Source organism: Gadus morhua, chromosome 3 (genome assembly GCF_902167405.1).
Source record: "Gadus morhua chromosome 3, gadMor3.0, whole genome shotgun sequence".
NCBI lineage: Eukaryota > Metazoa > Chordata > Actinopteri > Gadiformes > Gadidae > Gadus > Gadus morhua.
Window position 1 is genome coordinate 12,270,174 of NC_044050.1, and position 15,000 is coordinate 12,285,173.

The 15,000-nt window shown below is 48.1% G+C and overlaps 1 protein-coding gene across 1 annotated transcript in view; it reads right to left on the reverse strand.

Annotated features, from left to right (window-relative positions):
- LOC115541067 (microtubule-associated serine/threonine-protein kinase 1-like) overlaps positions 1 to 15,000 on the reverse strand; it is a 64,867-nt gene that overhangs the window by 18,295 nt on the left and 31,572 nt on the right. The window contains 6 exon segments of the mRNA XM_030352808.1: positions 23 to 90; positions 1,497 to 1,629; positions 4,979 to 5,080; positions 6,001 to 6,210; positions 7,872 to 7,947; positions 10,317 to 10,477. Of these exon segments, the coding sequence (XP_030208668.1) occupies positions 23 to 90; positions 1,497 to 1,629; positions 4,979 to 5,080; positions 6,001 to 6,210; positions 7,872 to 7,947; positions 10,317 to 10,477 (750 nt within the window).

The window sequence follows — 15,000 nt, forward strand, 5'->3', positions numbered from 1 at the left end:
TGCGTGTGCTGGTTCTGCTCACCTCCGCTGAGTCGTCGGTCTCCGGTGTGTGCGGCCCCTCGCTGTCATAGCTGTCCAACCCCACGATGTCTGAGAGGGAGGAAGCACACAGAGGACTGTTGACTCGGCAACAGCAGGTGTCAAAATAAAAGTCCCGTTGTAACAATGCAAATTAACTTTGCACACATCATCATTTTCGCGTTTGAAACTTGTGTCATTATCCCCAAATGCAAGGCCAAATTTTGGTGGCATAAAAATAGCCTCATTACCAGAGCACAATCCCCCCCCCCCCCCCCCCCCGCCCTCCACGCCTGCCCAAGTCTGTGTGAACCCGACCCCAGGATTTAAATGTTCCATGTGCTTAAGCGTTCCTGGCAGTCCTGTCTGTTGGGCTCGCTATCTCTTGGATGTGACAGCAGTTGAAACGCGCTGATTGCAGCTGTACGCCCACAAAGCCAGGCAGCACATGGACAGCCAGTGTAATTAAAACCCAGGAGCAGGGATATAAAGCTGCGCTGCCACTGCTGGCTGAGCATCAGCCGAGGACACAATGTGGAGGAGATTGTGAGTTCCTCGCTGATTTGATAGACAATGGAGAAATCTTGCGTTCAGCGTCAGCAAATGAAAAAGTCCTGAAGAAAAACAATTGACTAAATGCGTGCCTCAATTTGTTGTCTTTGGTTTATGCGCGCGCGCGCGCGTGTGTGTGTAGAAATTCAAAATACAGGGTTGGATAAAGCCATGTTGTTATCTGAGATAAGCTACGAGGCTTCCAGCCCAACGCAGGATGTTTTAATTTGGGGCCGGGACGGCAGTAGCTCTTTGTGAATACTCATTCCACACCATTTAGCCCGTCAGCTAATGAGCGCCTCTAGATGGATCACCGGGCCAGACTGAGCAGATGTGAGCTAGCGTCGGGAGGGGGGCGTCTCCGTCTGAGGGTCTCACGGTGATTAATTGCGCGGCGTCGGGACGGGAGGCAGAGGCGGCCGGCCCAGAGGTGGCTCCACTGCGAGGCTCCACCGGTGGGACCCCGACCACCGATGTAGAGAGACCCTTTGTACCTCTTCTGGAGCTCATTCATGATATTCACCGTTTGTTTTGGGGTGTTTTTTCTCACTGCTTTGCTTCCTTCAGGGTTCAGAGGGTTTCAGTCAGCCCTCTAATCCACAGTGAGTCACAGTGACAGCCCACTGACAGGGTATTGAGGAGCAGGTAACAGCTAACAAGGAGGCTTCAGACCAACCATTCCCCCGGGGAGTGTACCCTAGTCTACTCTGTTTCCTTCATTCCTCCCTACCGTTCAGCCTTCTCTTCCTTCCTTCCTTCCTGCGTTCCTTCTTTCCTTCCTTCCTTCTTTCCTTCCTTCCTGCCTACCTTCCTTTTCTTCCTACCATCCTTCCTCCCTTCTTCTCTTCCTTCCTTCCTTCCTTCCTGCGTTCCTTCTCTCCTCCCTGTCCCTCACTCCCTCCCTCCCTCCCCCCTCCCTGCCTCACCCTCCAGGGGGTCGCGGGTGAGGCCCAGCTGGCTGATGATGTAGCGGGGGATGTCGGTGCCCAGGAGCTGGCCCTCCTTGGCGTGGTCCTCCGCAGCCTCCAGGAGGTGGTAGAACTCCTCCGGGTTGAACTCCTGGCGCACACAGACGGACCACACGCCGGTCAGACACACACAGCTGCATACATACACGCACATGGAATTACTATTTTATGTGTCGTGTTATTTGATGCATTCTTTCATTTTTGTATACAAGAGGGAGAGACATTGCAGTATTCAGATCAATTTCGGTCTAGCTGGCCTAATGAGGGTCTATAAGGGTCTATCAGTGTGGATAAAAACGCCACGTTATTTTCCAGTGGATCGATTATACACACATTAATACTGTGGCTAGACGTTAAGGCTCCGAATCCTCTGAGCTATAATACATAAATGCAAAGATATGTACATATATAAATGCATGTGCATACATACATGCATACAAAAAATCACAATTTACACAGTGAAACACTATTGACACAAAATCTACATGCATCAAATCGTACAAACAGTTTGCTGTCTAATGCCGCTTTTCCACTGCATGGTACCAGCTCGACACGACTCGACTCGACTCGACTCAGCTCGCCTTTTTTGCGTTTCCACCGCGAAAACATGGTATCTGGTACCTGAAGTGGCTGCTTTTTCTAGTACCGCCTCGCTCTAGGTTCCAAGCGGCTGAGCCGATGCTAAAAGGTGACGTCGGCAGACGGCCGGCCACTGATTGGCCAGAGAGTGTGACGAAGTCACGAGAGCGACATGGCAACCATGCTGGTAACAGCCATAGCAGCGCCGCAGCCAACATATTCCACTTCTTCAACATGCCAGCTAATAATACGAACACGAATACCATCGCATCGATGTTCTCCATTGTTGTTATGTGGGTTCTGTCCATGTGTGGGTTACGTAGGTGTTGTTTGGGTCGCGTACAAAAATACGTCACGGCCCTTTCGCGCAGCCGACCCCGCCCACGTCCCGGAGGTACTATTTGCGGTGGAAAAGGACCCGCGCTGCTACCGTGTCGAGTCGTGTCGAGTCGTGTCGTGTCGAGTCGAGCTACATGTGCGGTGGAAAAGCGGCATTAGCGTGTCCCTGCCCCGCTGCCCTCTAGTGGTCAGAATGCAACTAACACAGCTTTGAATGGAAAATCCAAGGAACGTCAGTACAATTAGTGGCTCAATTTAACTCTTCTTTGTGCGAAATATAATCTGAGGATGTCATTGAAAATGCAGCGAAGCGCACCGTGTAACTCTATGACCTATCTCACTTACACGGAATTGCCTTCATCGCATACGACCGCACCAGTCGCACGAAATCTGCAATCGGTTTCTAGTCTCCGGTCAAAGCACTTTCCCTTTCCTAGGTCTCAGTGGTTTCGCTTTGTTTGTAATCAAACAGAGCACAGGAGCCGCCATACCAAAGCCCTTTGGTTGTAATACCGCCGTCGATTCTAAAGGCCTTCTGTAAATGACTCATCACCCCTCGGTTAAGGTCGTCTGTGTTTGTGTGAGGTCCTGTTTCAGCCGGTGGGTGGAGGCGAGGGGAATGACATTTTGATCAGAAATAAGAGCACAGGGCAGCAAGGGTCACCGGAGCTCTTGTGTATACCCTGCCCTCGGCCGGCCAGGGGGAGAGAGAGGGAGAGAGAGAGAGACGGAGAGAGAAAATGGAGCGAGGATGGAGCAAATGGATAGAGATGGCCAGAGAAAAAATACGGGGCAATTGCTATAATCTCCTCACTATAATATCCTTCTGTCTACCGGTCGGAGACATTTCCACCATTTCAGAGTGTGGGACTGACATGAATGCTAAATAAACTTGTGCAGACATTGTGCCTGGGCGTGTATGTGTGTCGCGGGAAGGTGCATGGGTAATTTGTTATTTGTGTGTGTGTGTGTGTGTGTGTGTGTGTGTGTGTGTGTGTGTGTGTGTGTGTGTGTGTGTGTGTGTGTGTGTGTGCGTGCGTCTCTGTGCATGTGCGTGTATGTTTGTGTGCCTTTCCTCCTCCCTCTTCCTCCTCCCCTCTCAACAATCTGCCACACAGATCTCAAGTATACATCCTGAACGACCCTATCGACCGCTTCCGACGGTTGCCGTGACAACGGAAAGATGAGCCTTAAGGGCAGGGGCGGCGCCAGGCCGGTCGAGGCACGCAGGAGAGAGCGATCCGTCGGTGAGGGCGAACCCAGGTGTCAGGCCCCGCCCCCTGCATGTGCCGAGCAGCCAATCACGGCTCAGACGTTTTGGAGAGTTAATGTTCGTCTGTATCAGCGGCGCAAGGACAAAGACATCCGTCTGATTCTGACCAATCGGATGCCTTCCCTGGGAGGCAGAGCGGCCTGGCGGTGTGGGTGTGGAGTGGGGCGCCCCAGGCTGGCCCGGGTGTGTTCTGTTGAAGGATGGCTTGTTGAGCTGACCTAGTCTGTTTCTGTGTGTGTGTGGGTGTGTGTGCGTGCGTACAAAAGTTTAAAAATAAGAAGAAAAAGATTAATGTCTATATCTATATATATATATAGACAGCCACGGGCGAAAAACAAATCCAGACAGAAACAGCGTACTTATCAGTATGGGTTGGTATTAATGAAGGCGGGCTAATCCTTCCCAAGGACGGGCCTATGGCCGCCTGGAGCCAGACTGAGGCAGGGCACAAATTATATAGAAACCGTGGGAACATACACGCTCATTGTTCCTCTAAATTTATGATTTATGAGCAATGAGGTAGTGAGTACTGGACGAGTGCTAGATCGAACATAGGCTTGGGCGGGTCGTGGGAGGGGCCAACTCCTGAGACCACCGCCACTTCTGAAGTGTGTGTGTACGTGGCTGATCGTCATGACGCTGGTGACCTGGCGTAGTGGCGTGCTGTCAGAGCTCTGAGGCATCATGTTGGGCATGGACATCATGGACATCAACCGATCCACACTTTCACTTAACCTGAGCATGAACATCAACGGATCCACACTTAAACTTAACGTGAGAAGAGAAGTCAAATCAGTGTAGTTTTAAGCTATATTCACCCGAAAAGTGCAGACAGATATACAATTACAATTAGGGCATTTAGCAGATGCTTTTATCCAAAGCGACTTACATCGGCTAATACACACATTGACGGCAGAGTCAACCATGCAAGGCGACAGCCAGCTCGTCAGGAGCAGTTAGGGTTAAGTGTCTTGCTCAGGGACACATCAACACTCAGCTAGGAGGAGCTGGGGATCGAACTAGCAACCTTTCGGTTACAAGACAACTGCTCTACCTCCTGAGCTAAACCGACCCGCTACATACAGACGCGAACAGAGCAGACCGACCGACCGAAAGACAACGCGGACAGACAGAAAGACAGGCAGATATAGTGAAGGACAGACAGACAGGAACAGACAGGCAGAAAGACAGACAGACGGACGGAGAGGCCGGCCTGACTGACAAAAGTAGTGATGGATGGGAAACTCACCAGGCACTCCAGGAGTCTGGCTGGGCGAGAGATGATGATGAAGAGCTTCTTTACCAGCTCTGTGACGAAGGTGAGCTCTGAGTTCTCCGAGCGCTCATAAGCCTGGGGGGGGGGGGGGGGGGGAGAGAGAGCGTTAATCACTTTACAACATGAAACTCTACACTTGATTTTCTCACAATAAATGTTGGGGAAATTAATACAAATCCATCCTTTTTTTAAATCTTGTCAGGAGGAATTTGCATTGTGTTGTTTTCTGCTTGTCGTCGTGAGTGTCTGGCTGTCGTTGTGAACCAGTCATCAATTCACCACTCACTCAATCAAGGTGACACTCCCTCAACCCCCCTCCCCACACCACCACCTCTGCATGCCTTCGGCCACCTTCCTTCACTCCTGTCCTGTCTACCTCCTCTAACAGTAACCAGCAGCGATAAAAGCGATTCATGAATTGCTGACGTCTAGACGAGGAGATAATAAACATATTAAATAGACATATATAAACCTTGTCTGGAGCCACATTTGAATGAAATATCCACACATTAGGTGTGAATGAAAAATGACGGTACGATGATGAATGTACCCATTAAATACCAAATAAAGATAAAAGCCTGGCAGCTAACAAACAAGTAAATGGGCCCTGACCTGAATCTAGCTAGCCTACAGCTGCGGAAATCTTTATTCAGTAATGGTTTGAGTGCTAACTGTGTTAAAGTCGAATCACACCGTGTACGACATGACATCGTGGCATGGAAGCGCAGCTTTTGTACACAGGGCCGCTTCAACAGAACCACACCACCCAGTATTTTAGGATGCCAGTGAAAGTACAGCGTAGACAAAGAATGGAATTGGTCGAGTGTTTAAAGTGCCGTATCGGTGTGTATTATTTTAGGAACACCAAACATAAAGAAGATTGTAATATTGGTTAGAAATATTAAGCAGGTATTTTTTGCAGCGGTGTGAACAGACTACACAGACAAAGCTCCACACGGGATAAGGACGCGATGTGCCCCCCGCCCCCTCCTCACGTCATGCAGCAGCTTCTCCAGGTTCTCCTGGAGCTCGCAGAAGTAGACGGTGGTTATGAGGCCCTCGCGAGACTTGGTCAGGCAGTCCCTGGACAGCTCGGCGATCTGGTGGTGGATGAAGCTGAGGACCCCGTCGGCCAGCGGCAGCACGCTCTCGGGGGAGTAGCTGTGGATGAACTCGGCCAGACGCTCCTCCATCTGGGCCGTGGCCTGGAGAGTCCGTCACATGGGGTTAGGGGTTAGAGCGGCAGAGGAACACATGTGATCCACCATCACATGGGGCTAGGGGTTAGAGCGGCAGAGGAACACATGTGATCCACCATCACATGGGGCTAGGGGTTAGAGCGGCAGCGGCAAACACGTGTGCTACCGTCACATGGGGCTAGCTAGCACAGCACGCTCAAACAACATACATGGGCTTCACATAGAATCTCAGCAAGGGGTAACAGTCAGGTGAAATGTGAGGAATCCTTTTTTGATTTATTTTTAGTTTATAAAAAATATTATAAATATAATATATCAATTATAAATTAATAAATAAAATAAAATTTTATAATTGTTTATAATAATAATATTTTTTTAGAATTCATAATAAATAACAAATGTAATATTAGCAAAAAAGCAATAAAATAATCATCCAAAACAACTAACACTTCAAATAAGTCAACTGCTGTAGTCTGACTACAGTAAGTCAACAACATCTGCACATAACAAAAGGTCATTCCACTTTCTGCTTCACTTTAGGCCTGGGCCATAGTTTGTGGCTTTGCAGCCACAATATGGCAAGTTAAGATCCTGTTAAGAACTGGTCGGATAACCATTGCAAACGTTTGGTTCCATTAGAGATGGCCAGGAGGATCAAGTGTTTTGTAATAAGGAATCACTGCTCTCATCTTTCTATTATCAAAGCAAATTTGACTTCTCCCATTTGCAGTTTAAAAGCAATTCGATTTTTTGTATACATACATAAGCGGGAGAGACAGCCTAATATTCAATTGGACTTCTGTCTGGCTCCTTGCAACCTGATACATTTAATAGGGTCCAAGGGACACAAATAAACTGCATAGGTCCTTTAATCGACTCCTGCTGGCCTAATGAGGGTCTATAGATCAGGGTGCATAATAACACCACGTTTAGTCCCATGACGCTTCGAGCCATGAATGACTTTCTGTAACATCACCACGATCATTTCTTCCATAATCCAGCAGCGATGAACTGCTGTTTGGATGTAGGATCAGGCATGATCAGGGTTGACTATGGTCAACCCTGTTGTGACTGGCTTAGGGAATACAGAAGCTTTGACCAATGAATGGGCTTCAACTGTTAGTGTGGTTCCTGGTTAGTTCCTGGTTGCGGATAATACACAATGCACATAGTACTCCAGCTGGAATATATGCAGTCACTTTGTAGGGATTTTGTGGGTTTGTCAACATTCATTGCCAGTCTGTTGTTTGATCACTGTGATAGGGGCATTATTATCTAACAACACTACAATGCAACATAATAGAAAGGTGACAGTTCCGTCATTAGCATCCATAGAGTTTCCTCTTGGTGTGCCCTCTCCCTGATAGCGTTATCACTACTGTCGCTCGCTGCGGTTAATCTTGTTTTGATTTTTATCAGATGTCACATCTGGGGAGCTTATCATGGAAGGGCAAACTGCGTAGGTGGAACTTGAACTGCTTTGCTGTGTTAGCAGTAGAGTCTGTGTGTGTGTGTGTGTGTGCGCACGTGTCAATAAATTCATTTGTGCGAATGTATGTGTGTGTTTTTGTGCACGTGTAAACATGTGCATTTTTTGCATTTTTATGTGTGTGTGTGTTTGTGCCTTTTTCTGTGTGTACCGCCGTGTGTGTGTTCAAAAGACTGACCTTCGGGAAGCGCTCCTTGTAGACATGGTTCATCATCACTATTTCATTGTCATAGCAGGACGGCGATCGCCCCGGGCTAGAGACATGGACAGAGAGAGAGAGAGAGAGAGAGAGAGAGAGAGAGAGAGAGAGAGAGAGAGAGAGAGAGAGAGAGAGAGAGAGAGAGAGAGAGAGAGAGAGAGAGAGAGAGAGAGAGAGAGAGAGAGAGAGAGAGAGAGAGAGAGAGAGAGAGAGAGAGAGAGAGGTTGAGAAAGAGTGAACACAATACATTTGATGTCAGGGGAAAATAAATAAATGTAAAGTCACACAAAGACAGAGTGAGAGAGCAGAGCAGGGATGCATTTTTCAGCTCGACATGAGGGGATAATTCACATCGTCCCCAGCATGTGTGCGTTGTGTCTGTGCGTTATGCTAATGGCACAATCACACATTCAGCGTCACTCGTCTCACTAATGGACCCACTGGCGGCTGAGCCCCACACCAGCCGCACTCCTCCATCAACAGTGGAGACACTCACACCAACACACACACACACCAACACACACCAACACACACTCACACCAACAGACACTTCTGCACTCGAGTTCCAGCCACAAAAGGAAATTATTTTCGGTTCCCCAACACATTAAGGGATAGGCAGTCGTATTGGTATAGGCCCGATGAACGGTGCTGGTGAACAGTGTTAAGTCCTCAGCATATTAACAACACATTATGCATATATGTACGTGTTAGTATGAGAAACGTCAAGGGATCTCAACCAGGGCTCTGCCAAATGCTTGAAGAGCGCAAAGCCCAAAGGAGCCCAAAGGAGCACAACACGGAACACATTGTCTGGGTGACTTCATGAATATTAACAACACTAAACAACAGCTTATTAATGTGCAGAATTACATCAGCAATGTACAACTTTTAATTTGAAAGGCAGCTTGCTCACCCTTGGGGGGACCACAGTGTGGGGAGACCCCCAGATGTCATAAAAGAGGAGCTAGTCTCTGAGCAGTGTCTCCTAATGAGGGGGCGGGCTGTACCAGGAGGAGAGGCTGTGATTGGTGTCATAGCCCATGGGACGTACACTTCAGCAGGAAAACTCTCTGGGGACCCCCCCAATCACTACAGATTGGGGGTCAGACTACAGCAGTGTACTCCCTCATAAAGCCCTAGGGCTTGTGTATAAGGCTGTCAGGTAGGACGCTGGGCTAAAGCAGGCTCACCCACCAAGTTCAGGTGTGTTGTTTACTATTCACTCAGTGGGTCATTTAGCAGATGCTCTTATTCGAAGAAGGCCTGACAGGGATTTGGTTTAGATCCCAGTCCTAAGGGAGGGGTGTGGGTCAGGCCCTCTCGCTCTTGAAGGCCTACAGGTAGACTCAGGAAGGTGGGGGTGGAGCCCTGAACCTTCGGGGGATTAGAGAAATGGAAACATACATCACACATCACTGGGGGAGCCGCCAGCGGTGTTTTACGATCCTAAATTCCCTGCCCCAATTAGTTGAAAGGTTGCACAGGTGCAAAGATTTGCGGTGTTTTGGACAGAGAAGAGATATGGTGGGGTCTTTTTTCACACATAAACACAACAAAAGCAATCGATACACACCATTAAGACAAGAGAACAAAGCCCAAAGGAATTAGCCTGGCTCCGCCCGCCTAAGTACTTCCGCTCAATTTGACTTTCCCTTCAGTACTACGTCTGGTTCTGCGGTATGTGAGTGGGTTTTCTCCGTCCAAATTTTCTTCGTCCAATCAGTGAACAGAGGGAGTGGCTGAGAACAATGACGTTAAAGTCAGCTCTCGTTGATCTTCACGCACGGTGTTTGGTTTGTTTACAGCCTGCGTGCAACTTGATTCCCGGCCAAACGTTAGCGATTGGTTATGGCAGATCCAGAGTGGCACTGGGCAGATCCAATAGTTTTAAACTTCAACAGACACCCGCCTTCAAGTGAGTTAACGTTTGTCAATTGAGTAGGTCCAGACTCTCATACATAAAATGAAGTATGAGAGTCTGGTAGGACCAGGCTACAGAGGAATAGGTAGGTTGTGCGCAAACTATTTCACCACTAGGACTAGTGAACTGGACTACTCCCTTTCTAGTTCACCATTCATTTCACCACTGGGACTAGTGACTTTCTTGTTCACACTAAGACACTAAAATTCTTTAGTCACCATCATTGTCATCATCATTATCATCATCATCCCCATGACCACCCTCATCATCACCACAATCATCATCGTCATCATCATCATCAATATCGTCATCATCATCATCAGCACAAACACTATCATCATCATCAGCATCACCACATCCAACACCTTCACCATCACCACCACCACCACCCTAATCTTCATCATCGTCATCTATCAGCACCACCACCTCCACCATCATCATCGACATCATCATCCTCATTCCTCATCATAACTATGATCGAGACGTTATGAGGGTCAGCTGACCTGAGGCTACGGGAGCGCGGGCGGACGTTGGGGGACCGCCGCCCGCCGTCGTCGTCGGTGATGCTCTCCGTGCTGCCGAAGTGCTTGGACAGGAAGTGGAGTTCGTCCATGGTGGGCTGGTAGGGCAGCTGGTGCAGCCGCTCCTGGGATGAGCTGGACGACTGGGAGAGAGAACCAAAGGGGGAGAGAGAGCAAGAGCAAGAGAGAGAGAGAGAGAGAGAGAGAGAGAGAGAGAGAGAGAGAGAGAGAGAGAGAGAGAGAGAGAGAGAGAGAGAGAGAGAGAAAGAGAGAGAAAGAGAGAGTGAGAGAGATTAGAGAGAGAGAAGAGAGAGAGAATAGATAGAGTGAGAGAGAGAGTAAATAGATATTGAGAGACAGAGGGCGAGAGAGAGAGAGAAAGAGAATGAGAGAGAGAGAGAGAAAGATAGAGGGTTAGAGAGAGAGAGAAAGAGAGGGAGTTGGAGAGGGAGAGAGAGGGAGAGAGCGAGAGCGAGAGCACGAGAGCGAGAGAGAGAAAGAGAGAGGGAGATAAAAGGTAAAAGCCATGAGGTAAATAGAGGTAAAGTCATATCTGAACAGCGCTTCATCAACAGGCTTCCACAAAGCGAGAGAGAGAGAGAGAGAGAAAGAGAGAGAGAGAGAGAGAGAGAGAGAGAGAGAGAGAGAGAGAGAGAGAGAGAGAGAGAGAGATAGAGATAGAGAGAGAGAGAGAGAATAGAGAGAGCGAGAGAGAGAGAGAGTAAATAGATATTGAGAGACAGAGGGCGAGAGAGAGAGAGAAAGAGAATGAGAGAGAGAGAGAAAGATAGAGGGATAGAGAGAGAGAGAGAAAGAGAGGGAGTTGGAGAGGGAGAGAGAGAGAGAGAGAGAGAGAGACGGAGAGAGAGCGAGAGCACGAGAGAGAGAGAGTGAGAGGGAGATAAAGGAAAAAAGCCATGAGGTAAAGTGAGGCAAAGTCATGTCTGAACAGCGCTTCATCAACAGGCTTCCACAAAGCATTGGCAAAGCCTTTATTAAAACAGAAGACCATGTAAACAAGTGAGTCATATGAGCACCACACCCGAAGGCAGGTGCCTGGCAGGCACTAGCACCCCTACCAACCCCGGGTACAACCCCCCCCCTCTCCCCCCCCCCCCCCCCCACCCCCGCGGCCGCGAACAGCCTGCTCCCCATCCCGGGCCTCTCTCACCGACTGCTCAGCACTCAGGCGGCCCGGCAATATATTCATTGCCATGATGTGACCAGACACCCAAAGGGAGAGAGAGAGAGTGAGACCTGCTGGGAGGGTATAAGTGCTGAGCCACTGGCCGGTCAATACCAGCGCTCCCTCTCTCCTTTCCAGCCTGGCAGGAAACCCCAGAGCCGGATCAATGGACGGCTTAATGAACACCCCCCCCCCCTGTGGGACCGGAGTGGCCTTGGCATAGATCTGTGCAGTCAGACCGCGTGCTCAGGACCCCTCGGTCCCCTCACATTCAGGGGCCCCTGCTTCACTCGACGCTGGCTCAGGGACCTTCGTTCGTTCCCACTCTGGGAGAACTTTTTAATGACAAATTATTGATAGAAGCCTTCAATTTTAGACTTTAAACCGTTGCGTTTTACGATAGGAGGAACGCTCCCTGATTATATTGAAAGGCTCGGATGACCTTGCCACTTCTGACAGAAAAAACAGATAAACAACTATGGCAATGTCCCCTATCCACAACACAACCATTGCTGTAGCTCAACCGATTGATGGTTATTCAGAGTTTCTCCTGCAGAACAGCCTGCTGGTTTCAAAAGAGCTCTGCGTCCCTCCACTGAGACGACCCGGAGCTCGTGGTAGATCATCAGATGTCGTCCTGCCTGACTTATCGGCAGAGATTAGACACCGTGAAACCAGCCGATCCTCCGGCAACCTATTTCTGATTGCACCGGCGTCACTGGGATCATGCCCAGGGCATTTCAATCCCCCCTCTTTATAAGGCACAGGGTGCGGTGGAGGGCGAGGGCGTCTGATAATCACATCAGGTGAAAACCGGTGTGCCCCAAGGCTTTATTCTCGGCCCTCTCCTGTTCTTACCCAACACAGTCCTGTCCCCTTCTTTCACCCCAAAAGACAACATAGGCCCAGCACGTATTCTGGCACTGCCTTGATGAAAGTGGTCACAACACATAGCTCTAAATAAGTTATGGGATGCACTAAACACTAAACATGCACCAGCCCACCCATCCACCAATGACTAATCCAGTTTAGAAACCTCCTTGTAATTGCGTAAAATGTTATTGCTGGTTTAACTGTTCTCAACCAATGGTTAATAGTATGGTTGATTGAACATGTGTCTGCCACAGGGAAATCCCTTTAAGGGAACTTGTTTAATTGTCAAGAGTGTTAAGAACTTCAAAGCAAGTGGGAGGTTAATTAAAGAGCCGTAGTGAGGTGGGGAGTCATTAGAGAAGAGAGGTGTGTCATGTATGTTGGCTAGGGGTGGGTATTGGCATGAACCTCACGATACGATACGTATCCCGATACTTGGGTCACGATACGATACATATCACGATATTGCGATTTAAAGAGTTTATGTATTTCAGATTATATTGATCAGAGGACAAATTGAGTCAAAACCATTTCATTCATAACAGCTATTTTTTATTTCAATGAATGAAACATTAACAATATTTGTTTTATTTCTTACAGCTGAAACACTGAGCTGAAAACTGAAATAAAGTGCAAAGTAGTTTTTCACAGTATGAAATCTGAACTGAAGTTCAAATGAAAATAAAATACCTATGTGCATGCAGTAAAAAAGTATAAGAAAATAAAGTGCAGAATAGCCCTTTTGTTCTCGAGTCTAATCAAAATAAATAATAAAGTAAAAAAACATAAACATTCTGAAATGAATCGACCTAAAACTTGTACTTCACTTGGTTTGTTTTCAGGTTCTTCTGTTTTTCTTTCAAAACATAGGTGGCAATTGTACTGCGTCTGAAAAAGTTGGTAATCCGCCTCACTCTAGCCAACAAACGCTGGACTGCTGGCAACTTCAGTGCGCGCTGAGAAGACAAATTTAGTGTATGCGCGAAGCATTTAAAATGCGGCATACCGACTAGCTCTGCTGCGCTGGTCATGTTTCTGGCGTTGTCGGTGACAATGGCTGGCTCCTTATCCCGAATGCCCCATTCGTCCACGGCCCTCTTCAGCAAATCCGCGATGTTACTGCCGGTGTGGCTCTCATGCATTGCCCTCGTTTGCAAAACATGCGTAACCATTTCCCAGTCGTCGGAGATGTAGTGGGACGTTATGGTCACATACGACTGTGTGGCTCTGGAAGTCCATCCGTCGCAGGTCAATGCAACTCGTTGCGCAGCGCCAAGGGATGTTTTAACCGCTTTCTTCACCTCTTCATGCATCGCGGGTACAGCTGTGTCCACCATGTACCCTCGTTGTGGTATCTTGTAACGTGGCTCTAAAGTTAGACAGACTATAGATTTAAATGTCTGTGTTGATAGAATAATGTTAGAAATAAAACTAACCTTGCATCGCATGAATTATCGAGGGACTACTTTCTCAGCAGAAGCGGAATTCTACTATGCGCTGGTTAGGTTTGTAACCGAATCACGACAGAAGAACGTAAACAGAGAAGCGTGGGACAGAAGCGCAATTGAACGACTAGGCAACATGATGGTTCAGTGTGCTTTTAGAAATTGTAGAAATAAACGGTACAGATGGGCACCACAAAGTTTCCACAATTTCCAGTGCGAGATCCAGAAAGGACTCAACTGTGGCTTGTTGCTGCTGACTTTGACATCAAAACACCGGCTCGTACATGTACGGTTCGTTGGATACAACACATTCCTCATAATCGTCTTCAAAAGCAGATGCATCGCTAACTCCTCCAAACGTGGCCATATCTTGTTAATTTAATACGCTTGCAGAATTCCTTCGTTCACTGTACTCTGCGTTTGTAGCAATGACAGCGGCAGGTAACCTAGGTATCAGTCCGCCGCTGCCGTAGCCTACGTACAGGAATATAAACACTGCTGCTGAGACCCCGCAATTCCCTCAAAATGCAATGCAATGCAAGGTTGGTTTTATTTCAAACATTATTCTATAAACAGACATTTAGATTTATAGTCTGTCGTTATAATTGATTTACCTCGGGTGTACTGTGGAGTGGGTAAGACTGTTTTTAATAGCAGGCTAGCATTGCCCGTTGACGTGCGCTAGCCTAGCACCCCTTTTACCCCTTTAACAACAAAGTATCGATATTTGGAGTTGAACAAATCGATATTTTATCGGCCAGCAAAGTATCGCGATATATTGCCGTATCGATTTTTTTACCCACCCCTAATGTTGGCGTGAGTCAACGTGGACATGCAGTTTCTACGCCGAGTTATTTTTCAGATAACATACAATATTTTCATCTTCTGGGTTTTCCGTCTGTAAACCTCCCTCTCTCATTGAAAAAACACTTTCCACCACCTTTTGTTTCAGCCTAAACCCCCAATCCCCCCGCCCCCCAAAACACATACACACACATGCAGCCCTTTCTTCCTGCTCCTCGACATCACAGCAGCGAGAGATCTCTCTGCCTCGCTTCCTGAGAGCCTAATGATGCGTAGACGAGACAAGCGGAACCCAGGGACCCGATGAAGCACCAATGCGGAGATGGAACGGCAGACAGGAGATCGAGGTGAGGAGAGG